Consider the following 27,982-nt stretch of genomic DNA (forward strand, 5'->3'; position numbering starts at 1 on the left):
ATTTTGTCACTAAATGAGTATTTGAAAATTTTTAATTTGGAGATCTTACTGAATTTTGAAATTACAGAGAAGAGATTATGGAGCTTCAGTGGTTGCAGCTTTGAAACGAGTCCTAAAAAGCAGGGAGAAAAGCATGAAAGGAAAGGTAGCTCAGGATGAAGTAGTTTTAGAGACTTTGGTAAATAATCTACTCTTGAATTTTGCCCAAAGTTTTATGATGTTCCTCTCTCTCTTCCTCAATCCAACTTCTCACTAAATTTTGCTTATTTTTTAAAGAGATTTTTTAAAATCTATCTATACCCTTTCATCTTCCCAGTAGCACCTTATATTAGACTGTCATCTCTTAATGTGCCAGAATAGCGCTAGACCCATCCAATAGGTTTCCCAGATTCTAATGTCTCCCAACTCCAGGACATCCCCTGAGGCTTAGCATCTTAAAGTTCTGTTTTCATTATATGCTTATCTTCTTTGAAAAAGAACAGACTTAGTTTAATTATCTACTATACAGAATGTCAACTTTCACCCTGACCTGTGAGCTTTCAAGATTTGGGGACTCTGCTCCTCCATCCTGACTTCTCACGCCCCCAACCCGAAGCTTCTCCTGTGGGCAGGCTGGTCCCCACTGACCCAACACTCACCATGACTTTGTACTTAAGCTATTCTCCCAGCCTGGTGAGCCCCCTGTATTTCTTCAAGTTCCAGTTCACCTTCTCGTTAGAAAATCAGGAAACTAAATCAGGATTTATGATAATTCGAATCTAAATTCCACTGCCCTTCACCCTTTGTCTAGCCCTCTGAAGGGACATAAAATATACATGAGTTTTTTTCACCTGACAGTTCTTCAAATACCCGAAGCCAGTTCTCATGTCCTGAAGATCTTTTGCAAGCCTAAATTTCTTTAGTTTCTTTGACCAGTTGGAGATTTCTGGGCCACACCATTGTGCGCCCTGTCTTCATTATGTTCCTTAGTGTGTCAATGCCCTTTTCAAAGATGGTGCCTCTTAATCTAACAATATTTTAGACATGGCCTCCACAGGTGAACATCACACTTACACTACTGTAATGTCAGTTTGAGCTGGCATTTCTACCAAACTTTGGCCTACGCCTTAGTTGTGTGAACATGTTTCTACCAAACCCCAAACCCTCAAGTCCATGAACTGCTGCCTGTCCTATATTTCTACCCTCATCCTATATTTCTATCACTGATATTTTTCATCGAGCTCAGGATTTTGCTTTTTATCTTTGCTAAATTTCATGACATTGATGTCAGTCCTCTGTTCAGCCTGCTGTGACTTATTATGTTTTAAGTACCCTTCTCCATTTAAAAAAGAATGAAGAAATATATCAAAATTCTCAAATATTAGATTATTATTTCAGCAGGCAGCAAAGTCTTCAATAAATGTCCTTATTATTTAAGTCCAGGAGTGAAATTTAGGTCCTATTAGTGGTATTTCTATAAGGTTTTTTTGTTTTCGTGTCTCTTAATTTTTTCCTGTGGGCAGGCTGGTCCCCACTGACTCAACACTCACCACGACTTTGTACTTAAGCTATTCACCCAGCCTGGTAAGCCACTGTATTTCTTCACGTTCCAGTTCACCTTCTCTTTAGAAAATCAGGAAACTAAATCAGGACTTACGAAAATTAAATGAAATAAACTGAGAGCCAGATGTCACTAGGGAAAGGGTCACGGTGGGAGCAGACTGCCTGCTGCATTGGGCTGAATGGGTTGTCAGTATGTATTACCGACAATATTAAAGGCCTTTTCAAATGATGATATCATTAGGACAGTTCTTTTGCTTTAAAAATGTTATAATCTAGACATTGATAGGAATGTCTAGATTTTCTTACAGTAATTAGGAATGATCAGGCTGGATCTTGCTCATGCCACCAACCTGTCCCCTTGAGCTTTGTGTATGAGAGTTCCTACTGGAAGTCCCAGGCTCGGGTGGGGGTTTCTGAGATAGAACTCTGTCACTTCCCATGATCTCCACAACTCCCAAAGGAAAGACCTCACTAGCATGCTATGCGAGGGCAAAAAGCTCATGGGGTGAGGGGAGAAGAACACATACCTTTCAGCCCCTTCTTGGAATTGCCATAAAGTGCTTCATAGATTTGTAGCTCTGACTGGAGGGACTCAAAGAGCTGCTGTTTCTCTTCACACTGTTGCTGCAGGAGGACCAGCTTGTGCTGCAGTCTGACCAGGGAGAGGCAAGGCCCACTGAGATGGCAGAGCCACTCAGCCACATGAAAGCAATAAGCTGAGAGCCAGATGTCAACTCAGGGGGTCATGAAGACCATCACTTTTATTTTGCAGATGTGGAAATGGAGGCTAAGGGAGGTCAAGTAACTTTGCTTGAAAACACACCATTACCTACATTAGTTCAGAGCAGAACAGACACACCAGCAGTCTCCTTACTGCTCCTACAGTGCTCTTTGCATTCTGACAAGCAGTTACAGGGCTTATGCTGGGACCAAGCATCACAGCCAGTATAGAAGCTTCCTAGGTGATGGTGAGACTAATGTCCTATATCTAACTGAAAGCATGGAAACCCTTCTTTTTCATGTGTCTCATATACTGAAGACTTCTACAACAGAGTTTTACTCTCTCAACTTGGGAGTGACAAGGCATTCCCAGAGAAGTCCTTTCTTCTGCTGAAAGCGCCCCCTGCCCCAACACACAAAAATCAGGAATAGCAGAGGGAACATTGAGGTTTCCAAAAGAGGACACCAATTGTCTTGCCAATATCCCGTCTTCTAATGTAAGAATGAACATAAGAATGAAGAATGCTTCCTTCTCTGTCAGTGGGTCCCCTCTTACCTGGAGTCGTTTTCCTGGAGGGAAAGACGTTCCTCCCTGAAATGCAAGACCTCTTGCTGCTTCTCCCTCAAGTCTTCCAAAAGCTGCTGCCTTTCCACCTTCTGGTGCTCCAGCTCCTTTTCCAGCTCTTGAAGGTGGGATCGAGAGGACAGCAGAGCCTCCCTCAGGCTTTCCGTTTCCTGGGAGTGCTCTGGTGAGAGAACACAGGAGGATTGATTTATTATGATGGGGCTAGAGCTCAGCAGAAAGATAACCCCAAGCACATACACCCTGAAACAAAGCCAAGGAGCAGGAAAGGAAGGCCCTATGTTGGTTGGGAAGAGAATGCTGGCTCAACATACCCCGCAGCCTGGAGAATGGTGCATTTCTCTCTTTGCAAAACCCTTCATTCCACTTATTTAATCTGTCCTACCTTGCTCTTAGAGAAATTCTGGTTTCTAATGCTCACCATTTTCCAGGTGCTCACACACCATCTGTTCAATAATCCATTCTTGAATTTTGACAAAGATCAACATCAAGATTTCTTTTTGGAATATATAATTTTCATTATTTTGAAAACTGGGATATTTGTTCTTTTCTGGAACTTGCAGCAGTTCTCTGATTTTCACAAGTTGTCAAAGATTATTGAAGGGACTCTGAAAATACAGCTGCAGGTTCAATAATCCTCTGGGGAAAGATTCACCTAAGCCTGGCGAATTGTACTCGTTTAAATCTCTTACTGTCTTCTTACTGTCTTCTCACCTGTGAGGTCTGTTCTATTCTCTCCAAGCATGCAATGGTAGCTTAGTAGTTCTGACTTCTTTCTTATCTGTTAACTTTTGTTATCATCCCCCAGCAGTGACCTTTCCTTTTAACTCTTCTTGCTAACATAGAAATCAATTAATTAAATTAATTAAGGTAGCTAATTTAGAAATATCTCTTGGTGGCTTTTTCCTTTTCCACAAACATTTCTTCGTTCTGGGCTTAATCCTTTTGGACACTACTCTTAGTCTATTTATGGCTGTTCAATATGTTATTAATAATACATTGATCTGATCAAGTAGACTAACACCAAGGTCAGCAGCCTCCCAGCCACACGAGAAATGATGCCCACCTGTGAGCGCCCCCTGGCTAGGGCTGGGAAAGTGCTGGGGGGAATTTGCTAGTGCCACTTGGCACGGAATCATAGGAGTACTGACCAGAGAGGAGCCCTGAGTGTATGAGTGAGGGATGTGGTGAGGAGGCAGAGGGATGGCAGAGCAGGGCCAGGAGGGACACATGCTGCTGCAGTAAAGTCCGGAGAAGCTTGAGAGGGAAGATAGGCATTCACACTCCCTCCTTTATTGGTTCCAAAACAGTTGTGAGTGAAGGGAGGTAGAACAGATACCAGACTGGTATCCAGATTGATAGCTCATGACTCTGGATATATGCAGGTGGGCTTGTGCAGAAATGATGGATTTCCTAGAGCTCTTCGCTCCTGGGGACTAGGAGTCTGAGGGGCCCATAGTTGGAACATCTTAGAAAGCAGCCTTCTCTAGACTGAGAATAGCTGTAAGTTTGGGTTGGTGGATCTGAGCAGCTCTGTTACCTTACCTTCTTCTGTTTGCTTCTCCAGTTGGTGATTAGTGTGGCCAGGGAAGAAAGAAACTTAATAGTGACCACAGTTTGTGGGTTTTGACCACGTACCTCTGGAAACATAACTCAGTTGAGCCTGAAGTCTTCGATTTTCTTCCCTGAGGACTCTGTTCTCATTGCAGAGCTGAGGTATGGACTCCAGGCCCTGACTGCAGAAGTTAGAGGTGGATCCTGTCCCAGAAAGTACACATTCGGGTAACAGAAGCTTCCAAAAATTTCCCATTCTTTATCTCTCAAAGATACTGCCCCAACCCAGCAGAAAACCCCAACGACTCAAGGCCTGACCCAGAATGAAGCATGGGGGGCTGGATACATGTTTTCTGTGTGCCTCTTCTCAGTGGATTCTTTGCATGCATCATCACATGCCATAACTGCAATGGTGCAGGAGGCTTGATCTCCCTAAATAGCTGCTGCTGTGGTATAGGCCAGACAACAACATATGGAAAGACTGGCCTCCATGTGACAGCAGCTCGGAAGAAGAGTGTAAGGAGAAAGGCAACCTTGGTATAGCAGCCAGCGGGGGAGTTGGGAGGACCCTTACAGACCTGGCTCTACCACTTGTCAATCACACAACAAAGGCATAGACATCAGCAGGCAGTACATAAGCAGATTAAGTATGGGGTGAGAAGTCAGGTGATTCTGGGGACCAGACCTAGTTCTGCCTTAAAGAGAGTTACTCTCTAATCTCAGATATATTCAGAAAGTAGGGATGACAGTACTTGGCCACCTCCCTTGCTGGACTGTTCATAAGGAGCAAGTGAAGTAAAGAATATCTGTGAAGCTCTGCCTAAAGGTCCCTAAATAGAGCCAGAAACAGGAGGGTCTGGGCCTCTCCTACCACTTCCACGAGCAGCAGAGCTCAGTCGGTGTTCCAGTTGCTCCCGTAGGCGGTCATTGATGCAGATGGACTCCTCCAGGCGCTGGCGCAGGTTCCGGATTTCACCAAGATGCTCTTCCAGCAGGTCAGCCCCTGCAGCCAAACCACCAGGACATGGAGAGAGGTGGGAGATGGAGAATCCTGGTTACTGATGGGGGTGGGGCTCAGCCACGGGTCTTGCAGAAAGACACGTAAATATCACTAGCCTTCTGCCAACTGTGTCCTCTCACATGGACACCCAAAGGAATGGTAGTTTTGTTTAAAGAGTAAATGTGCTTTCAAACACATAACAGTCACTTGCTAAAAAGTCTCCATGGGCCTCCTCCCACACAGGGGTCTTGTGAGAGTTCCACATGTTTTAGAAAAATAACTGAGGGCTCTGGACAAGGCCTGTCTAGCATCTGGAAAGGTATGGCCACCTCCTGGGTGTGACTATGAGGATGATAGGTGAGCCCTCACTCTACCTTTCTTCTTACTGACGCATGACAAACATTCTTTAGCAAGGGACAAAGCCCTTCCTCCCACCCTTAGAAAGAAGGCCTAAAGTAAAAGTATGCGATCTTACAGTCACCCTATGTGGTTAATGACTGACACTGAATGTGTCCCTGAAATCGCTTTTAATATGGAAGATGAAAGAATAGCCTGGAAGGATCTAGAGATCTGAAGGCAAATTAGAGAGGGGACGACACCCCCTCTCCCCCAACCAAACAAAGGTAAAAGATGCAGAAAAGTCAGAGGGATGCTTACACCAGACATTAACTGCACCATTTTGCTTTGGGCTCAGTCTTTTCCCGAAAATTATGATTGTCTTACTGTTGGAACTAAGTGGCATCCTAGCATTTATGAACTTAGCTATACCTCTCCACTTGCTGTGACTGAGTTTTGTGCACAGGATATATGTGCAGGGTCGGGGAGCTGCACCCTTGCACCCTTTCCTGTGACAAGTCCTGACTGATGGAAGAAAGTCCCATCTATGCCTGGCATTATGGAGGGGTCTAAGACAGTGGGCTGCAAAGAGGCCAGGCTGCAGGAAGACGGAAGGACATGAGTATGAGAGCACAAGAGGTGGGTCCCTGACTTTCCCATATCCCTACAGAGCACTGAGGCCCTGGGCAGGAGAATAAAGAAATGTACTTGGAAAGGACTGAGCCCTGATACAGCTCTTGCATTTTATACCCACTCTGTGAGCCAGGGATGGAGGAGGAATCAAAGACCTGCCTGAGTAGGAAAAGAGTAGACTCCGAATGAAACTTCTTTTCAAAGGCTGCCGTCTCCACTTTGTGCTTTACCTGTGGGTTTGGAGTTAAGCTGGTACACAGAGGAGCCTGAGGATAGGTCCCCAGATACACTCCCTTTCTGAGGCCTCATCATGTCCCACTGGCCACTGCTGCCCAGGTACCCAGGCTCCAGGATTCTTCCCAGTTCTATGGTGCCTCTTGGAGGAGAGTGAGGCTGGGCAGAGTTGAGGTAGTGGGAAGAGCCGGCTTCTAAGTCGTTGCTCGGCAATGTAGCTGTGGAAGCAGGAGGAATGGTGCTGGCACCTGGGCAGAAAGAAACACGAGCAATAAGCAAATGCAGTGTCAGAAAGGAAGGATTTGCAAGGAAGTGTGTGATTGCTAAGAATAGAGACTAAAAGGAGACCCGTGGAATGTCAGAGATCCCAGTTCACTGTGGTATACTAATTAGACTAAGGCTCGTAACCTAGAGGTTGTAACTCTCACCCTTTGTATTTCCTGGCAGCAGACACAAGAGGTAGAGAATAAAGTATCTTAAAGTCATCAGTATATACAATGGAAAAGTCCAGTGGCCCCACTCCTGGCTCCTACTATAATCCTTCATGACAGACTCCAAGGAAAGTTCTAAAAGTAGGATTCACTCCCACAGTTAGAAGTTGTGAGAGCAGTGGCATACAGGATTAAGCTTACCTGTGAACACGAACATTTGTTTGTCTACATGTACTTGCCTTCCCCTGAAACTAACCAGTCCATATGTCAGTTCCACCTTGGAGTTTTTCAGATGAGAAAGGGGACATGAAGTCAAGTTGGATATGGTGTCCCTAGTTCCTCCAGACTGAAGAACTCTTTGCTGAGGCTGGGGAAGGGTCTATGTAAGGCAAGTATTCATTTGGATCCCATCCAACATATCTCAAGGAGCTGCAAAATGTCATGACTCCTGTCTAAAGAATCATTGAATACTATTCCACAGAGGCAGGTAGGACCTTTCATTTCACAGGCTGATATTTTCATAGACCCTTTGAAATCATAGGCCTTTCTCTTGAGCCCCGTCATCTCCAGTTCTCTGTAAAAAGAAGCCCAGCATAGGGGAGATGGGGAAAGAGGTGGGCAGAGACACAGTTTAGGAGAAAATTCAGAAGCCTGCTTTCTTTCAGGGATTATGAACACGGGCAGCAGAATAGACAGGTAGCTGCTCCTAAGCAAGTGAGGTCATTGTCCCTTCCAACCAAGCCAAACTCCTCGGAGGGGTTAGTGTAATTGCCACTTGCCAGTTTTTAGCACCACTTGTAGCTAGTTCTCAAATTTGGGTACATATTGGAATCACCTGAGAAAGTATGGAAACATACTGATTCCTGGATTCCAGAGATTTTGCCTTAATCAATATGGGATACATCTTGAACAATGGATGTTTTAAATTCATTCTAGGTGATTCTAATAGGCAGAAGTTTGAGAATTGTTGTCATGAGTCTCTCTTCCAACTTGCAAAATACTAGATGTTCATTAGGATCACTTAGTTAAGGAAGAAGATTAAAAATTTAAGCACCTACATTTTAGAAGAGATGCAACAAATACATGATTTCCTACCTCTTTCAAACTGCCTTCAACCCCATCTGAACACAAGGCAAAGGGGGAAATCAGTGTGTAGACAGTCAGCTTACTTTTTAATCAAGGCCATGTGAGGTTTTAAGTCTATCAGTAACAGTGATCAGTATTCTCATGTTCCAGTCCCTTGGCCACACAATACACAGTACATGCTCTAAACCATGCAAAGATACCATATAGACTCTTGCACAAGATTTTAACCCAGGGACCTGAGAGGCCACCATGCACCACTGGCCACATGGAAACCTGGCTCAAAGCAAACGATGAGCTTGGATAAGCAATGGTCCCTTGGAGAGGACCTTGACTTCAGGTGGAGAAAGAAAGGGCTACAATCTTCCTCATCTAGGCAGGGACCATTTGAACTCCGGTCAATGGCCTCAGACTTGATGTAATTCCAATTTAACCCCAAACAACAGACCCTACCCTTTTTCATGGACAGTGCTCTCCTTTCATCCTTCCCTTTGGGCAAAGACAAATGGACAAATGTGGAAAGATAAAGGAAAAGGAGGCAAGGGGAAGAAATGGAAGCTAGAAAATACTCTTGCCGTTTGTCATGGGGCACATTTGTTGCCCATCCATTGTTGGAGCCAGAACTGGTAAAGTAACAAGTTTTAGGTTAGAAACACCAGCATCTCCTACTGGTCTCTAAAGAGAGGGAAAAATTATTGCAAGGAGTCCCCGGAGTTTGATCAGTTGAGCTCAGCCCCATACTCTAAGCAGGATGGTGACAAAGCCATCCTAAGTAGAAAAGATATAACAGAAACATGAAACCTGGAGCAGAAGACCAGATTCACGCCCATTTCTCCCACTTACTAGTGACCTTGAATAAGTAACTTCACTTTCCTGAGCTTTAGAGTTCCCTGCACTGGACAAAATATCCATTTCCTGGGTTGACAAAATAGATAGGCTACGCCAGGTGCAGTGGCTCATGCCTGTAATCCCAGCACTTTCAGAAACCTAGGTGGGCCAATCACTTGAGCTCAGGAGCTCTAGACCAGTCTTGGCAACATGGCGAAACCCTGTCTCTACAAAAAGTACAAAACTTAGCCAGGTGTGGTGACACACACCTGTAATCCCAGCTACTAGGGGGGCTGAGGTGGGAGAGTTGCTTGAGCCCAGCAGGTCAAGGCTGCAGTGAGCTGAGATCGTGCCACTGCACTTCAGTCTGGGTGATAAAGTGAGACCCTACCTCAAAAAAAAAAAAAAAAAAAAAAAAAAAAAAAAAAAAAAAAAAGAGGAAGAAGGAAAAAGAAATAGGCTGGTCCACATGATGACATTTGGGGCTACAGGGAGGGGGACGCAAATTCTTGGCTGTTGTCTTGCGTCACTGGAAACTGCTGGCATGGTGACCCTATCAGTCTCTGGCTCACCTAAGCTTCTTTACAGGCACAGAAAGCGCCTGACAAATGAGTTTAAGTTCATTCAAACTGCTTTCTACCTGTTGTGCTTAAGGTGCTATGAGAGAGCAAATTCTTGTGAAGGTTTATCATTTTTTTCTAAGCTATCAGTGACCACCAGCACACTAAATTTATGATGAGCATCCAGCCTACAAGTCTATCCAAGCGTTTTCTAAAAGGTGACTGTCCACAGTCTACATAACTACATAAGGTCAATTATCTTTGGGAGTCAGAGGATGGGATTCACAGTCAGATGCCATGGCTGGTGCTGTGGTTCTAAGCTGCCTACGTGTCACCTGTCCCAGCGCAGGGATGAACCCTGTGCAGTAGGAAAAGTGGCTCATCGTTTCCTCTTCTGAATCCCTCTACCATTACCCTTTTTGCTCCAACCTAATGATGTCAGGAACTGAACTTGATTAACAGCATTTCACAGCAGAAAAATCTAATAGCCACACAAAGGATCCCACTGAATGTGGCCATCTTTTTCTTGGCCACTTCATCCTGCATAGGCAAAGCATAACATCTCTCTCCCATCCCCTACCAGTGAGCAGTCCACCAGTCTGTCAGGGATTCGGCATACTTGGTGGTATCCAGCGGTGTCTACAGTGTGAGAGCACTAGCTCTAGAGCCTCGTGAACGTATCTACCTGTTAACTGACGAGACATACACACCAGAGAAATAACAGGAAATACATTTCCAAAAAATAAGCAAGCAGAGCTTTCCCTCAGTCTTCCATTTGTAACGTGTACCCGTGTTGCGTTTTTAAACTCTGCCATCCAGCCCGAGCCATGCAGAGCAACACAGTGTGGGGCTGCCATTCGCAAGCACACAAATGCAGAAGTGCTCACTTTCTCCCAACTGCTTCTGCAGCATCTGCAGCTCCTGCTGAGCCTCAGCCAAGGAGACCACCGGTGTCTCACAGCAGCCAAGGAGGGGAGGGCCAGTGGGGCTGAAAGGCAGGAAGCTGGATGGAGCTGAGGGCAATGGTGCCTGAGGAAGGCTAGCCAGCTTGGGTATGGAGTGAAAATGAAAGCCTAGGAACAGAAAGTTAGGGAGAAAAGAGACACATCATCAAGAGAAAATGAGAGAAAGAATGGGTAAAAGATTGAGAAGGTCAAACCATTCCCTGACCAGACATCACCCTGTGTAGTGGCTATTACCTTAGTGGTACAGGATAAGATAGCCAAGGGTACCATTGCTACCAGAGAGGCTGGCCTGGTTGACCTTCCCTCTTCTCCCCTGCCAGGGCTATCCTGCATACATCCTCTATGTTCATCTTGAAAGCAATTGGCTAAAGAAGGTAAGGTGGCATTATTGAGACCCACCCCAGCAATCCTGGGCATGGACAAGTCAGAGAGCCTGAATCCTCTCAAGGGCCCGCGGGGCTCTGCTCCCAGCATGTATCAGTCCTTGGCCCTGGGACAAGATTCTTTCTCTACCTAGAACTCCTCTCTGATGGCACCAGGTCCCATCCTGAGTAGGAGAGACATGAACAAAGGCTGTGGGGGAAATTTTCATTACTAGTGCATGCAGTTCAGGACTCTGATGGAAACAAACTTCAGAATTCCAAATCAATGCGTTCATTCACCAAATTAAAAATAGATGCGTTGGTAGCGTGGCTTAGACAAAATGGCCCGTAAACCCTTCTGGGCATTTAAATCACATAGCAAAAACTCTCAATATATGTAGATTCTTTAGGCCTTCTTGATTCTGTCTAGGCCTTAATGTAGACTTAGAGAATTATAAATTTTTGGAACAGAAAATTTGCATTAAAAAAAGTCTCCCCGGCCGGGCACGGTGGCTCACGCCTGTAATCCCAGCACTTTCGGAGGCCGAGACGGGCGGATCACGAGGTCAGGAGATCGAGACCATCCTGGCTAACATGGTGAAACCCCGTCTCTACTAAAAAACAAAAACAAAAACAAAAAAAACCCAAAAAACTAGCCGGGCGAGGTGGCGGGCGCCTGTAGTCCCAGCTACTCGGGAGGCTGAGGCAGGAGAATGGCGTGAACCCGGGAGGCGGAGCTTGCAGTGAGCTGAGATCCGGCCACCGCACTCTAGCCTGGGCAACAGAGCGAGACTCCGTCTCAAAAAAAAAAAAAAAAAATTCTTCCCTGGTGATCTTTAGGCAGCCCATCTACAGACAGGTTTTTAGAAACCCTGGCAAGTTTCAATGTTTAAAATTGTTTCCTCTTCCCTAAAAGCAATTAAAGGGCAGGTACCCAATGGAGGGGGAGCAGAAACCAAGGCTGACCCATAGAGAATGTCAAATGTAGAAGACAATGATTACATCCTAAAACACATCCCAATGGTGCTGACACCATTTCAGATGAATACTGCAGATACACTCAAATTGCCAGGTAACACAGCCCAGGCATTCTTTGAGGAGGCATTCTGATTTTTAAATCCTCTCTTCTTCATCTTCTGCTCTGTTTGAACCCAAAACATTTAAGCAGATGTCTACAATTCTGGAAGCACAGCTTTTCCTCATGATTCTTGTCCAGCTGCTGCCCACTCTGGCCTAGAAACTTTGAAACCAGGCTCAGGAAGCACTGGAACACTTCCTCTTCCTTAAGATTATGATTGAATTGCCTTCAGGGAAATGAGGGCAGCAGAAGAAAGCACTGTGCCTTCTGGGAGCATCTCTACTCAAGTCAAACCTCACAACAAACCACACTGAAGGCAGCCAGCCAGCTATGGTAGGAGGTAGGAGGTGAAGACAAGGTTTGCCTTTTCCTTGCCATCCCTGATACAGGGCTGTGAATGAGCAGTGTACCCTCCGGCAACTAAGCTGGACTTGTAAATGAAATGCACCCCTTTAACTGCCCCCAAGATATATACTATGTACATATCAAGGACTGCCAATCCATTCATACATCCATTAATGGTAACGTACCATGAACAGAACCTTGTCTGAGGCTGTTCTCAGCATCCTTGGCTATGAAATAAGTAGCACTACCTCTTGCAAGAGAATCACCATGCAGATTTAATGGGGAACACATACAGTGGATCAGGAGATGTGAATTTCTTTTCATCCTATGGCTGTTGTAATCCTGGGAGAAATATTTTGCCTCTTTGCTCCCAGGATAAAATAAGAGAAAACCAATAAAAATGTTTCTTTTTAAATGATTAGCCAACTGCTGGTCAAAGCTGGTATGCAGATCAAAACCTGATGTGGATTACTTATTTTCTAATATATTTTCTTAAATCAGACACAACTGGCGAATGAGGATGGTTTCTTGATTCTGTCTAGGTTTTGATGCATTTAGGCCCCTAACAGTCCAAACCTCTGTCCTTGAAGAAAAGTCAAACAGGCAGCAGAGAAACAGGAGATGAGGCTTCTGCCCCATTGGCTGTTGCATACCTGAATGGGCCTGGTTGGCCTCCTTGGGGGGATTCTGGGGAGTTGGCAAGATGATGGGGTTGCTGCTGGATTCGGCCTTAACCCCCTGAGATGCACTGGTTGATGATGGTTTAGAAGATAACACAGCAGAATGACTCGAATGATGGATGGAATCTATAAAACCCATGAATGAAAGAAAATGTTTGATGTTCTACAGAGAACTGGAATCCTGGCCATATATTTACCCAGGGATACCAGGGCTAGAGTCTTGCTTTCAGGGAAAGAACCAAGCACAAGCACTGTTAGCAGTTGTTCATTTTCTTGCTTGCAGACAGCTCCTATAGTGAGGCAAACCACCTTAGGGATGATGGTGCTCTGAGCTCTGAAACATGAAAATGGCAACTCCAAAAATATCAGGCAAGACCAGCAGCATCTGTGGACACCCACATATACTTAGGGAACACTGCTCAGGAGTAAGTAGCAAGATCATTGCAGGAGAGATGAAGGAGGTTTTCCATCTTAAAGAAGATCTATCCGACAGAGTCACCGAAGAAGAGTCTGCCGTGATCTTCTCACTCTCCCCACAATGGCTCACATTGTGCCCAACAGCATGTACACGCCCATGGAGGCCAGGGTGACAGAGGTAACGTGTAGAGTCAGGAGCAGAGCAAAGATCCTGATCCACTTGGTGCCTGCGCATGGCACTTGGCCCCACGGCCATGTTCAGCCTGATACACACCATGGTGGAGCTATAAGGCCTGTTTCCTGAGGTCTCCACTCAGCCTAGACAAAGACGGTACCACCCAGAAAGTGGAGGCTACCTGAGTGACTGGGAGAAGCTTTCTTCTCTTCATAGTGTGTGTACTCGCTGGCTATGTCCATGTCAGAGCAGGCTTCCAGCTCATCAGACAGGAAAGAGGTGCTGCTGGGAGAGCGGTGGGAGTCAGACAAGGCACGGCTGCTGGAGGGTGTGAGGGACCGAGCATCCAGCTTGGCCTGCAGGACTTCAATGACTTTCTCCTTCTCCTGCAGCTCCCTGCTGAGCCTGGTGGGGAAAAGGGGGACAACAGGTAAAACCAAGGTCACCCAAACCAACTTGTCCTGACTGTGGCTCATAGGAAAAGCCAAGTAAGCCAAGGGGACTATGCCTGCAGAGAATAATGGAAATCACCCACCTCTGCTTAGGGATGGAGTGTAGGTGGGGTGTAGATGGAGAGAGAATAGCTACCCAGTGCTCTGGCCACATAGTATGCTGAGGGCAAGCAAAGAGACAGCTAGCCCTCCTTTTAAGGCACTGCTGCTTAAAGTATGATCCCTGGAACAGTTGCAGCCTGCGAACTGTTTGTTACTATCTCCAACAAGACAAGTATAAAAATTGAAAGCAAGCATTGAGAAACGCAGAGCAAACCATTCTCCCAACATCCAAGAGCATGATAAGTGGAATCATGTAGTTAACTGAATTCAGACCATGTATGTTTCTATGATGGATTAGAAATAAAAACAAAACAAAACAAAAAACAACACTGTGTCCTTCGCTACAGATATTTTCAGAAGCATTTATGAAGCCTGAGACACAATCATGACCCAAAGAACCCCAACTAGTGGCTACAACTGACTTTGAGTCGTATTTCATTGATCATTATATGAAGCAACTCACTGAGAACTGGGTCCTGAGGCACTGCAGCCTCCTGGTGATCTACACCATCTAGGCCTCTTTCACCAGGTCCTGTTATATGATTCCTTTCTTCCCCCAGGGCAATTGAGTGACTATTAAACTAGCTGTCAACCCAACTTGGGCCAGGCCAACTTTGGAAAAAGCTCATCCTACTTATTAAACACACAGCAGGAAAGCAGGACCCTTAGTGGGTCCTGCTTTTAGCTTGAAACCTAGTTAGTTTACTTTTAGCTCAGACTGTTTCTAGGTTACTAAGCCTGGACAATTATGTGCCAATGTAATTAAACCAAAAGAGAAGAAAGAATTTAGTTAAAAACAATAGTGAGATGTTCAATGAATGCATGAATTCAATACATTCAGCACTTTCCTTTATTCCCCTTGATTTCTGGAGTTGCCGCCATCCTTGACCCTTTGGGCCTCAGTCCCAATCTCTTTACCAGATTCTCCTCTGAATTACCTGAGGGCCAGTGGCTCAAGTCCAGCTTGATCTTTCTCACTTTTATGATCCTCTGCAAACCAAATTTAGAAAGAAACAGTAAGAAATTAGGCTGGTCCCACTTCCCGCATTACAAACACAGGAGCCTATCTGGAGACAGAGTAGTGAGCATTTCATGCGTGTATCCAGAACGGTTATTCTGGGAGGCCTCAGCTTGGGTCTCTAGAGAAGTGACCCCACTGTCCCTGACCTGCCGGTCACCATGATGACTTCCTCTGCCCTAAATCAGGGTAAAACATTTAAAATGTCTTTTGTTCCATTAATCATGAGGCCCTTGCCCAGCTGCCCTGTTGGACGCTCCAGCCTCCATGTCCCTGCTGTAGACTAGCTCCCCAGTGCATATGTCCCACCACAGCTTTCATGCAGAACCTGCACAGGTCTCTGAGGAGATGACAAGAAGCCCTGCCCCACCTCTGCACCTGCACCAGGAGGTGAGCTGGGTGGTTCCCAAGTCTGATCCTACTTTACTCCCTTGGATATTCTCTAGAAATTCTGAGTAAAGGACCCCAATAACAACCAATGTAGTCATTGAACTACTGCAGCCAGTGCCTAAACCATGTACAAAAGAGCATGGCGCTTTATCCGTACGTGGAGTACCTGCATGTACATTACCATGCCATATGGAGACACCACAAGGAAAGAGCATTTAGCAAGTTTGTGGCAGCATCCAGGCTAGAGCTTGGGTCTTGTAATTCTTAGTTCAGGCCTCTTCCTCCTATAACAAGGCCCTTCCATCTCATGTACCCTACTCCCTCTTAGCACCAGATAGATGCTGCCCCTGCCCCACAGGTCACATTCTATGAGTGGTGAAGTTTCTCTTGTTGTAACCATGGCATCTCCAGCCCTGTGTCTTCTTCTCCATGCTCCCCACTGAGCAGTCTTGATCCTGTATTAGCCCCAGGAAATGAAATACAAACAGGACCCTAAGTTAAAAAATTGCAGTGGAGATGTGGTGGCCACCAGGGGCTGGAACTGTGGGGGTGACTGAGAGTATTCCAAAGCCCTGTGGCCAACTTACTGGTGCTGAGTTTGCTGGTGAGCCTCTCTGTCAGCTGGCTTCCCTGGGCGAGTTGCTCCCGGAAGCTCTGTCCCAGGTAGTAGTCAATGTCATTGCTTCTTAGGAGATCCTCAAAAGATTTTACTGTATCTTTTGCATGCTGGGTGAGAAGATAACAAATACCTCTCCCTTCTCGTATTTTTTGCCGTAGGTAAGATAGTTCCCGGGCCTGATCCTGAATCAGGGAATCATATTTCCTAATGTAGGACAGAAGAGGAAGGAAGGAGTAAGTATGGAAAGAGTGGATGGTAAGTTATGGGGCCTTCTGTAGAGAGTTCTATGAGAACATCTCTAAGGAACCACCAAGCTGAATTCCGGCACATAAGCCATAGGAGGTATTTAAGAGTAAATTCTACTGTGATAAAATGTTGCATCAAAAAGTTTACTGTGGGCCGGGCATGGTAGCTCATGCCTGTAATCCCAGCACTTTGAGAGGCCGAGGTGGGCAGATCACAAGGTGAGGAGCTCGAGACCAGCCTGGTCAATATGGTGAAAACCCCGCCTCTACTAAAAATACAGAAAAAATTAGCTGGGCATGGTGGTGCATGTCTGTAATCCCACCTACTCGGGAGGCTGAGGCAGGAGAATTGCTTGAACCTGGGAGGCGGAGGTTGTAGTCAGCCAAGATGGCGCTACTGCACTCCAGCCTGGGTGACAGAGTGAGACTCCGTAACAAAACAAACAAACAAACATAAAATTTAGTATGTCACAGTTCTTCAACTGTTATATATATGTTAATTATGTCCCTAGATAAATCATAAGGTCTGTGAAAATAAAGATAGTTCTGCATTTTATATTCCTTACAGCACCAGTATCACGCAGATTCACAGCAGTTACTCAATGAATAACTAGAATCATTTCATCGTAAGTCTAGATAGGACTTTCCATGTCTTCTGTTTTAACTACCACCTGATGCCTGAATTTCTCCTATGTTATGATACTGTGGCTGACTATATTTTGCAACGACGGCCATCACATCAACTCTCATACCATCAATTGATGGAACCCAAAACAAGAGACCCTAAGTGACAGCCACCCAGCTGAGCCCAGTCAAATCACAGAACCAACCATGAAGCATAATAAAGTGTTGTTTGAAATCACTAGGTTTTAGAGTGGTTATTACTCAGCAATAGATAACCAGGACACATACCAAGATGAATGTCTGTGTTTTCAACACAAAGTATCAATAACACTTATAACTATGGCAAATAGCATTGAGAGCTTAATATATGCTAGGCACTATTCTAAGCACTTGTATTAATTTTTTTTTTTTTTTTTTTTTGAGACAGAGTCTTGCTTTATCACCCAGGCTGGAGTGCAGTGGTGCCATCTTGGCTCACTGCAACCTCCACCTCCCAGGTTCAAGTGATTCTCCTGCCTCAGCCTCCCAAGTAGCTGGGGTTACAGGCGTGCATCACCATGCCCAGCTAATTTTTGTATTTTTAGTAGAGATGGGGTGAAACTCTACTAAACCAGTAGGTTGGTCTCGAACTCCTGACCTCAGGTGTTCTGCCTGCCTCGGCCTCCTAAAGTGCTGGAATTACAGGCATGAGCTATCACGCCTGGCCAGCACTTGTATTAATTCATTTAAACCTAATATCCACCCTTTGAGATGGGTTCTCTTATCATCTTCATTTAACAGGTAAGGACAAAGGCACAGAAAAGTTAAGAAGGTTGCATGGGTAGTAAGCTTCAGAGCTAGGCAGTCTGATTCCGGTATTACTACTATACTATACCATATATACTATTACTTTACTAATATATCCCTAAGAGGAAACCCCTGAGACCTGGTATCTCCCAGATACTGGGACATCATCCTATGCCCTCCTGGTTGCCTACCTGTCTTTTCCGCAGACCTATATCTGCCATTTAAATCAGTGTCCTTGTGAATACCCAGACATGTTCTTTCTTCCAACTTCCTCAGCTACCCTACACCAAGCACGAACTTACACATTTTCAATCCAGAAAGTGCCCAAACAGTGTCCTCCTTACCCAGGCCATGAGGCTGATCTCAGCTCCTCAGCCAGCTTCCCTTCTAGTCCATTTTTTGGGAGCTGGGCCTCCAGCTGGGATACTCTCTGGATGAGACTTTCCAGGTCCTTTTTGGCCTGAAGCCCTGGCGAGTAGAAAGCCCCAGTGCCATCAGACAGCCACCCCTCATCCTCATCAGGGACACTGTGAGGTGAAGACCCCTCCAGGGTGCCAACAGCTCTCAGCTTCCGGGGTCTTTCCAGACTAGACGAATAATCACTTGTAACCGAGAGGGACCGGACCCGGCTCTTGAGGTTTTGAATGACCTTGTTGGCATTCTGCAGCTGGGCCTTCAGATCTTTGATGTCCTTTCGTAGGACCAAGATGTTTTCTGACTTTCCATATACCCGGAAGTCTTCCTGCTTCCCTAGCTGGTTCTCCAAGGGCTTCCTCTTGGAGGAACCAGCTAGCGTTGAGCCCCGGCGCACCTGCTCAGAGCACAGTCCCTCCATCAGGACCATTTCCTTGAGGCTGTTGTGCTCCTCACACTCTGAAAAAGGACAAAGATGTCTTCCTAAATAAAAGTTGGATGTGCTATTGTGGCCACTGCCTCTGAGAGAAGGCAAGTTTGGTTGTGAGGAGAATAATTACTAGAGAAAAAGTTGAAGTACTTTATTCAACCCTGACACCGTACTGGGTATTCGAATACAATATTTCTTTTCTTCCTTATACCTACAAGTTAGGTATCATCACCTTCTATTTTACTGACTGGGGAAAACAAAACTCAAAGAGAGGTGGTAAACTAGCTTGTTCCAGATCACTCAAACTAGCACATGGCAGAACCAGAATTCAAATCCTCCAATGTCTTGTGTTCGTTCCACAAACACTGATGTTTCTTAAGACATTAACATGGCCTTATCTATTTAGGATGGCCACAAGAATGTAGGACAAGCTATTCCTGCATGCTAAAAATTAAATGCTCTCTAAAGTTTCCTATAATTTAAAAGTTTATTGGGTTACAACTGTGTGAAAAATAGGCATAAGAAAATAAGACTTTGAATAAATATATCAGCATGTTAACATCAGTGTATTAAGGCAGTGGTAGTCAGAATAAGAACTAATCCATGGCATTTTACCAGATGCCAGGCACTGTTCTAAAGCATTTTATAAGAATTTACTTATTTAATTGACATTGGTACCTGATGGGGTAGGCAGTTCCTTTGTTACTATTTTAACATATGAAGAAACCGGGGCACAGGAAAGTTTACAAATTGGGATTTGAACCAACCAGTCTGGCCGCAGGATCTTTTCTCTTAACTGCCACACTACACTGCCTCAAGAATAAGAGAGATTGTGTTTTTCTTCTCTTCTGGTTTTCAATGTGGTGGGTGGCCCTATAGTTGTAGTCCTTTTATAATGCAAAACAAAATTATTTTTAACTTAGAGTTTGCATGTTTCCAAAACCTTATCTGGTCTCTAAGTAGGCCTTAGTATTTCTATAATAGTCAGTTGGATAGAACTTTATATTATTATTATTATTATTATTAGCAGTATGCCAACAACTAATTGTAGAAATACAAACTTATACTCACTCTCATTTTGGGTAAGAGTTCTCCTATTAACCTCCTGTCCTCCTCTTCCCTACTACTTGTCAGGTGTAGAATTGGCCAACAGCACCCAAATGTGACAGCTGACTCCAGGGAGGGGTGGGCCCCACACCCTGTGCTCTTACCGGGACTGGTGGTTTCCTCCCGTTCAGCCTCATTCTCACTTCGGCCACAAGTCTCATAGCCCAGGTCCTGGAGGTCCACCTGGACCTGCTTGCTGTCCTGCTTCACTAAGGATTCACCTGCTTGGGAAGAGACAGCAGGTGTTACAGAATGTCTGAATTTCCCACATATGCCCTCAGCCTCAGTGGCACATACCCTAACCTTTTGGGGCAGGGAGGTCATATCCACAGTGGGAGAGAAGCTTCTTTGAACTGGTGGGAGAAGAGACCACCAGCTCCAAGAAGCAGAATTTCTTTCAACAGGATGAGCCTGCATTTGCCATTGACAATCTCTCCTTAAGTCAGGGATTGTATACTATCATCTCTAGCAGCCACATTGAAGCTGGCAAGTGCTTTATCCACGGGGTTCAATAAATGTGGAATGGAGCTGAACTAATTTAGAGTCCCAAGACACCTAGACTTGTACTGTCCAATAAGAGAGTTAGTAGCCACATATGGCCACTTTATACTAAATTAACTAAAATTAAATAAAACCAAATGTCCAAGTTGCACTAGCCACACTTCATGTGCTCAATAACCACGTTATGTTGGTATAGAACACACAGAAGTTATAAGATACACAGGCTACTTACTTTACTAGTAAGTCACAGTTACTTACTAAGTATAACTCTGTATTTCTCCAGCTCATTAGCCTGAGCAAAGACAGTGGCTTCTGATAGCAGCAGCTTCTCCTGGAGATCTTGATAGCGTTGTTTGCATTGTGACAGCTGGGAGCGCAGGTGCTGAGTGGACCCTGGTAGGCTAAATGCTGACTGAGGCCCAGGGTCACGAGGCTGGGACTGGTTATCCAACTGTGAAAGGGTCCAATACAGGGATCAGGACAGTCTGAGGTCACCCCATGCAATGACGACCACCGCCCCTTCTGAACCCTGTGGATTTTACTCAAGTCTGTCACAGCACTTCTCATGCCATTTGGCAGTGACTTGCTTTCCAGATGGAGCTCCTGGAGCACTGGGATAATGTTTTCTTCATATCAGTATCCACAGCACACAGCACAGCGCCAATCAAGTCTACAGAGGAGCTCTCAGGAAATGTTTTCTCAGTGGTACAAAAGAGAAGGGGTGTAACCCTCCACTCATCTCCCCTCGCATTCTGTCCCATTGATTCTCTCAGAATCCCTGTATTCTCCATTTTACTGAATCTTCAGCATGGCTCCTTCCCTAAAGAGGATCCCAATAACCCATCTGAGGCCCAGGAACAGACACCTGTGATGGGCTGTGACAAAAAAAATGGCAGTGATAAGGAAGGGATGTCATTACATACCACTTGTCTGGGCTGCCTCCTAACTGATGCATCCCTATATTACAGCAGTTACCACATTCTGTTAAAATTACCTGTTTGTGTGCCATCTTTCCTTACCATATTAGGTATCTCAAGGGCAGCCATTGGTTTTATTGCCCCATACCAATGCCTAGTGTGTTATCTGAAAAATTAAGTACTCAAGAAATATTTATATTGTAAAAACCTTTCTAAAGGCTAAATGTAGACTGAATATTATTATTACTGTTTGTGGTACTTGGTAATAATAATATTACCAAGATAATATTATTATTATCTTGGTACCTCCTGATTCACATGGGAGAATGTTTTAAGGTAAACACTGTCATCTCGAGCCCTTCTCCAATTGTTTTTCGTTCCATCTAAGCCCACACTTACTTGGTGGGCATCCACTGTGAAGGTAGCCCCAAGGTCAAGGCTCTTGGGTCTGGGGCAAGGCCTCACATTCACATTCCCCTCCTCTTGGTGTTGGTGCTTCCCAGGAGAACCAACCAGTTCTGTGTTTATTCTGTCGATGGTGCTGGTCAGATGCACAAGGAGCTCTGGAGTAAGTTTACTATTCCCTTCCTTGCTACTCAGCACAAGTTGTTCTTTGAGGAGGTTGATGATATTGTGGGCATTCTTCAGTTTTCCCTGGAGCTTTCTGAACTCAGCCTGAAGGCTACTCTCACTCAGACCCTCTTTGGCTACTACAGTCTCAACCATCACCTCGCCCTTCTCCTTGTCTTCCTCGATCTCCCATCCATCAGACATTGCTTCTCCCATCTGCTCTTTCAGCTCTGCATTCTCAAGGCAAAGGCTCAGCATGGTGTTCCTGCAGGAAACACACATAATTGAGGGCTAAGTCTGGACCTGACAACAGTTCCTAACAGTACCTCTTACCCACATCTCAGCCCACAATAAATTCAGACATACCCCAGAGCATGAAGCAACCTGAGACCTATAACAGCTCCCTAATTTTATATACAAGAAAGCCAAGGCTCAGGAAGAGTAAGAGACTTGCCCAAACTTCCACAGCTTCTTGGTGGCAGCACCATCACTAGAAACCTTGGACTCAATACATGCAGGCTAGTTTTCTTTACTTGTGCCACGCAGCCTCATATGTTCTAATTTTTAGTAGCCTCTGGAATAAACAAGAGTACTTACACTCTTAAAAAATAAGACCTTTTCTGTGACAAATTTATTGTTATAAATTCTGCAGTTCTATTATTTATCATCAGTCAGTTTCAAACCATTGGGACTTAGGAACACAGAATAAATAAATAACACTAATCAGAATTATTAATACAATCAAAACGTACTTAGATAATTATTTGCTTTATGTCTGGCTCACACGATAGAGATAATCTTCCTGAGAGCAGGACTGTGTCTGTCCTATTCACCCCATATCCCCAGTGCCTACAAAAGTGCCTGCCACATAAATCATTCGTATTTGTTGAAGAAATAAAATTGACCAAAACAGCTATTTTTCACCAAGACATTCCAGATAAATTCTTTCCACAACAACGAACTCACACTAGGGTTGAGTGGAAGCAAACATGGCTGTAACAAGTCTATTCACTTAACTTCTTTGAGCCTCAGCTTCCTTTTATATAAAATAAGGATGATAACACTTACCTAGTGGAGTTAGCAGATGCTTAAATGCTTAAATGAAATTGCATATACAGTATGGATCGCTCAGGGTCTAACAGGAAAGTCATCCAATCCCTGCTGTACTAGCTGCAGACCTGAGAAATACTAACAGCAGAATCCCATAAGGTACTGATTAAAAAGGCTGTAGAGCTAAGGCCTGTGAATCCACATTTTACTTATGTTCCACAGGTGATTTTTAAATTATTATTTATTTAATAAATTTTTAAATTTAAATTTATTAAATTTAAATTTATTAAATTTATTAATTAAATTTATTAAATTTAAATTTTTAAATAATAATTTAAAAATCTCTGTCACCCCGGCTGGAGTGCAGTGGCGAGATCTCGGCTCACTGCAACCTCCACCTCCTGGGTTTAAGCAATTCTGCTGCCTCAGCCTCCCGAGTAGCTGGGACTACAGGCACACACCATCATGCCCAGCTAATTTTTGTATTTTTAGTAGTGAAGGGGTTTCACCATGTTAGCCAGGCTGGTCTTGAACTCCTGACCTCAGGTGATCTGCCCACCTTGGCCTCCCAAAGTGTTGGGATTACAGGCATGAGCTACCACGCCTAGCCCACATGCTGGGCTAAGCATGCTAAACTGAGAACCCCTGGGCTACAGGATGCACAGGAAATGGGTAATTCACAACTTGAAGGATCAGCAGTGGGCTATGCACCTAGATTGAATTTCTCAGAATCCAGGAGTCTTGGAACCCAGAGCAGAACTTGTCTGGTGTGTTTCTGGGAGGAAAATAGTATATAGGATACAGAAAGACAATCTATGAGATAGTTTCTCAATAAAGAAAAAGGGGATAGGCAATTTACCAAAACTGGGATGTGGAAGGGGGATAAAGTGGGCACATGTGTATACGGAAAAGAATATTTAATATTTCTAACTTCACATTTAGAAAAAAGTGATGTTTTAAAATACAAACATGTAGAAGAAAAACTCAACAAAATCTTCTTGAAAGGAAGAATAATGCATTAGATTCTACCTTCTACAGTATCAGTGATTCTTTAGGTTGGGTGGAGGGTTGAACAAATCAGAATTTCAGGTTAGTAACAAAGGAAAATAACCCACAGGGATATCTACAGATGGTTTGATTGTAGGTTCAACAATAGAATCAAAAGAGATGTACTGTTCTTACCTATGACAACTCAATTAAGTTTACACATACAAAAATTTAAGCAACATAATATGCTTTAAGTAGAACTTAAGGAAAAAGTTATTATGATAATTCAGAGCAAAAGAATCAGCATTAGAACAACCACAAGAATTTTTAAAAAATTGTTTGACAAAGTGTATAGTATAGAAACGAGATTTAGATGTTAGAAATTGGGAGCCACAGACTATTATGCAACCTTGAGCAAGTCACTTGAAACTTTCTAGGCCTGAGTTTCCTCAGCTGTGAAACAAGGACATGAGGCTAGATGCCTAGGTCCTTTTCAAAGTGCTAACATTATTCGAGGAAGATTAAGTGGCAGGTAAGATGCAGGGAAACAACAGGGCATGATTTAGAAGTTGGACAGTTGTACTCCAAACAGGCAGTGATGATTGTAGTCCTGGGAGTGAATGAATAAATGGATCAGCCCTACAGTATCAGCATGTTCTCCAAGTATCTTTTGTCAAAAAGCCATCAAAGACAGAGTGGCCAATGAATGAGCTATCTGCTAATGAATGAGCTATCTGCTATTTTTGTAAAATTACTAAAGCAGCAGAGACGAAGGGGCCTCGACAGAAACCCTCTGGCCAGGCGTGGTGGCTCACGCCCAGCACTTTCGGAGGCCGAGGCAGGGGGATCACGAGGTCAGGAGATTGAGACCATCCTGGCTAACACAGTGAAACCCCATCTCTACTAAAAATATTAAAAAAAAAAAAAATTAGCTGGGTGTGGTGGCGGGTGCCTGTAGTCCCAGCTACTCGGGAGGCTGAGGCAGGAGGATGGCGTGAACCCAAGAGGCGGAGCTTGCAGTGAGCCAAGATTTCGCCACTGCACTCCAGCCTGGGCGACACAGCGAGACTCTGCCTCAAAAAAAAACAAAAAAAAATCCTCCTCCTTCATGGACTGTTCTGGTTCTCTATACAGCAGTGAAACATAGTAGATAGCAGGGATTCCTTATATGTTTCAGTCAATTAAAAAGAGCAATACTGGTCATGTAACAATGAGTTTTCCACCATGACTGTCATATGTATAACTGGCAGATGCACAATAATAGTGGGCATTGTTATACTGAATTAAGACCAGGATTATTTGAATAACAGAAAGTGATTACCATTAGCCAATATTACTTACTTTTATCTAAAGAATTTGTAGAAATGTTAATGCATTTCTGCCTGGGATATGGACCAAGCAGCCACTTGTCACACGGATGCCTTGGCTGCAGCAAGGCAAGGCCCTTGGCTGTGGTGTTTCATGACCCACAAGGTCCCCTTCTCTGGGAAGAACGTCCTACCTGATGTGGGACACTGAGGAGAATCCTGCTTCCTCAATTTGAGCCTTTAGCTCCTTCAGTTCCTCCTCAGCTTTCCTCTTCTCTTCTAAGTGCTGGTGGATCTCAGCCCTCAGGTGGAGTATTTCTTCCTGAAGACACTTGTTACTGTCTCCTCCCATCGGGGAAGGAGGGGAAAAAGATGGGTTCTGGGTCTCCACAGTTGCCAGACTTTTCTCCAAAGCCACCTTGACAAGCTAAAAGAAAATCATGGTTTGAAGAAGTTAGGCCATTAAAGAGGACCCAAGAGAAACATGAGATTGCAAAGGCAGTTCTCAATGACAACAAAAACAAACAAAAAAAGCAGATCTAAAATGAACTCCCTATCCAGAACCTCCTTAGTCAGGCAGAAGGGCTGGTTTCGGTGGGAAGGACACACTAAATGAGCAGGAGGAATGGAGGAGTGGAGCAGGAGGAGTGGAGAATAGGAGAATCCAGAGACGGTGAGGGAGAAAAGCACATAAGAAATTAAAACAAATGCAAACAAACAAGGTTGAAACAGGACTGGAGGGTGTGAATGCAGTGATTCTTCTCTTCCCGAGGAGACAGAGTCCTGCGAGTTTTCTCACAAGTCAGGAAGCTTCATCAGCTCTGCAACACTTGAGTGCTGGATGGCGGGAGATGACGGCTTAAGGTGTCAGGGCGCAAAGCCTAAGGCCCTGCCTGTAACTCTGACTCCCTCAAGGACAGCTGAGAGGGAGGACTCGGGGCACTGGGGAAACAGTCAGCAGACGTAGTCACAGAATTAGAATAAGGTGGAGCTACAGGGAAGACAACACCAACCATTTCATTGGCAGCAGAAGAATCACACTCTGCAGCTACTGGGAGGTACAGGTGGAGCCGCCCTGCCAAGCAGCCGACCTCACTTTTTGGTTATTATCCTTATGCCGATGCTGCCAGACAAACTCTCTCTACAAATCTCAGCATGTGGAAGAAACAGAGGGAGGAACAATTGCCCAGCACCTTTCTATTTCTTGAGGACACTCTTGAAGTTATTCATCAATGTTTTAATTAAAGCAGATCCTATGGCTTTTCCTCAAATGCAAATTTGTCAACTTTTAGACTTTGTTTTGTTCATTTTGGGCTTTATCCCATGCTCTTAAAAGTGTAGAAATCAAAATCTGAGTATGATAATCTACTTAGCATATGACTAATTACTTTAGTACAAGGAGCTCCTGCCTGTCTGTCCAATATTATCTAAATATGTCCCAATGTCACATTGGCTTCTTTTTCTTCTCAGTGGCAGCATCTGGAGCCTTTACTTAACTTCAGGTGAATTTTGACCTCTGAATTTTCCACCCCTCCCCCACAGCTGTTGCTGGGTCGTGTTGTTTTGTTTTATCTCTATACATACTGTGACTTGTAATTGTCACTTATAAATTCATTCTGGATATACTGAATCATTCACAAATCATGTAGTGGCCCCCTGATTGGGGATGATTTGTAGAATTAATTATATGCTTTATATCTCCATTCAGGTCACCAATACATTGAACAGAGCAGGGCTGAGAACAGCTTATATGGATCAATGATTGACAGAGCTGCCGGGGTTGGCACAAAGCCACTGACTTTTGCTATTCCCCAAAACAAAGTATGTTCAAATCTAGGTCACAGGTTTGCGGCAGGGTTGATTCACAGTATGCACGTGCAATGATGTTCAGTAGCATGCATAGCAGTTGAGGTTGTGAAGACCTGTGCACCCAGGTCAAAGAAGAAACATCCTTAGACAAAGCCACTCAATTCCCAGGCACCCAGTCTTACTTGGGCTTTCTGAGCCTGAGATTTGGCAGGCTCCCGGGAATGTCTGTCTCTAAGACTCTGCTGGCAGGCTTAATCATGCTGGTGGCCATCTCCATATGTGCCCCCCAGCATTTGTGACAAAATAAGGGAAGGGGGACCACATAAAACCACTTCTGAAAGCTTATGATCCCATCCCTCATTTAAACTATGTGATGTTGCCATTCTATATGAACTCTTTCCAAGTAACTTAACTAAAACGTACTTTGCCATTAGTCTTGAGTGCAGGCACAGCATTTTTCTTTTCTAGGCCTTAATGGTTCCTTCTGCTTAAAAATAATGTCTAACTTTAATGAAGTTTACTGATTATTAAAGTGCCTTCTGGATATATGTTACCTTGTTCTATTGGTTTCAATATACCTATTTTCTTTAAAAAGAAAAAATTATGAACCATGAATGTTAACACCAGAAAAACCTTAAGGTACATCTGATCTAATTTCCCAGTTTAAAGTGAGAAAATCAAACATTGCCTAGGGATCTGATTTTTCCCCAGGCTAATTTGCATTTTCATATTTCCATCTCAAAGCGGACTTTCTTTGGCTAAGTTTTAAATGTAAATGCCTGAAAAGTAACTCATGATCTAGCCTTTTCATTAGTTTTGATCATGTATGAAAGCAAATATTTCTTTCTCCCAAATGAAACCCCAGGGCTTCCAGTATCTGTAATGATAGTGTGAATCCATTAGGTCTATTTTGAATTATATCTCTCTTGGGTTTTTTTCACATTTCCTAACTCACTTGTGACATTGCTTCCATATAATTCAACTTTTTGTGCGCTGGGTTCCCATTTGCCCCACAAAGGCCTATGTGCAAATCTGATATCCTGTTTGAATGACACTGTTTTGTTTTTACCCTATTGCTTCATATCTGTCACAATGTTAAGTCAGTGCTCAACATTAAGGCATTAAAAA

General features: G+C 44.2%; 2 protein-coding genes across 36 annotated transcripts in view; one reads left to right on the forward strand and one right to left on the reverse strand.

Annotated features, from left to right (window-relative positions):
• The window catches only part of LOC102127036 (NBPF family member NBPF4), a 635,890-nt gene that overhangs the window by 55,401 nt on the left and 552,507 nt on the right, over window positions 1-27,982 (forward strand).
• PDE4DIPP2 (myomegalin) overlaps window positions 1-27,982 on the reverse strand; it is a 220,654-nt gene that overhangs the window by 10,836 nt on the left and 181,836 nt on the right. For 11 of the 35 annotated variants that reach the window (XR_012415703.1, XM_005542130.4, XM_045381471.2 and 8 more), the window contains 15 exons: window positions 25,240-25,472; window positions 21,531-21,966; window positions 20,473-20,665; window positions 19,818-19,937; window positions 18,107-18,635; window positions 16,076-16,311; window positions 15,019-15,070; window positions 13,708-13,931; window positions 12,908-13,060; window positions 10,392-10,577; window positions 6,599-6,850; window positions 5,271-5,402; window positions 4,484-4,603; window positions 2,819-3,008; window positions 2,070-2,194 (listed from right to left, as the gene is read on the reverse strand). Coding sequence is in view for 33 of the 35 variants with exons in the window: in XM_005542130.4 (XP_005542187.3) it covers window positions 2,070-2,194; window positions 2,819-3,008; window positions 4,484-4,603; window positions 5,271-5,402; window positions 6,599-6,850; window positions 10,392-10,577; window positions 12,908-13,060; window positions 13,708-13,931; window positions 15,019-15,070; window positions 16,076-16,311; window positions 18,107-18,635; window positions 19,818-19,937; window positions 20,473-20,665; window positions 21,531-21,966; window positions 25,240-25,472 (3,181 nt within the window). In the remaining 2 variants the exon portion in view is untranslated. Of the gene's footprint in view, window positions 1-2,069; window positions 2,195-2,818; window positions 3,009-4,483; window positions 4,604-5,270; window positions 5,403-6,598; window positions 6,851-10,391; window positions 10,578-12,907; window positions 13,061-13,707; window positions 13,932-15,018; window positions 15,071-16,075; window positions 16,312-18,106; window positions 18,636-19,817; window positions 19,938-20,472; window positions 20,666-21,530; window positions 21,967-25,239; window positions 25,473-27,982 lie in introns of those variants that run through there. The other 24 variants (XM_073997215.1, XM_005542131.4, XM_045381254.2 and 21 more) reach the window with 6 other exon arrangements.

This window comes from Macaca fascicularis, chromosome 1 (assembly GCF_037993035.2).
Source record: "Macaca fascicularis isolate 582-1 chromosome 1, T2T-MFA8v1.1".
Taxonomy (NCBI): domain Eukaryota; kingdom Metazoa; phylum Chordata; class Mammalia; order Primates; family Cercopithecidae; genus Macaca; species Macaca fascicularis.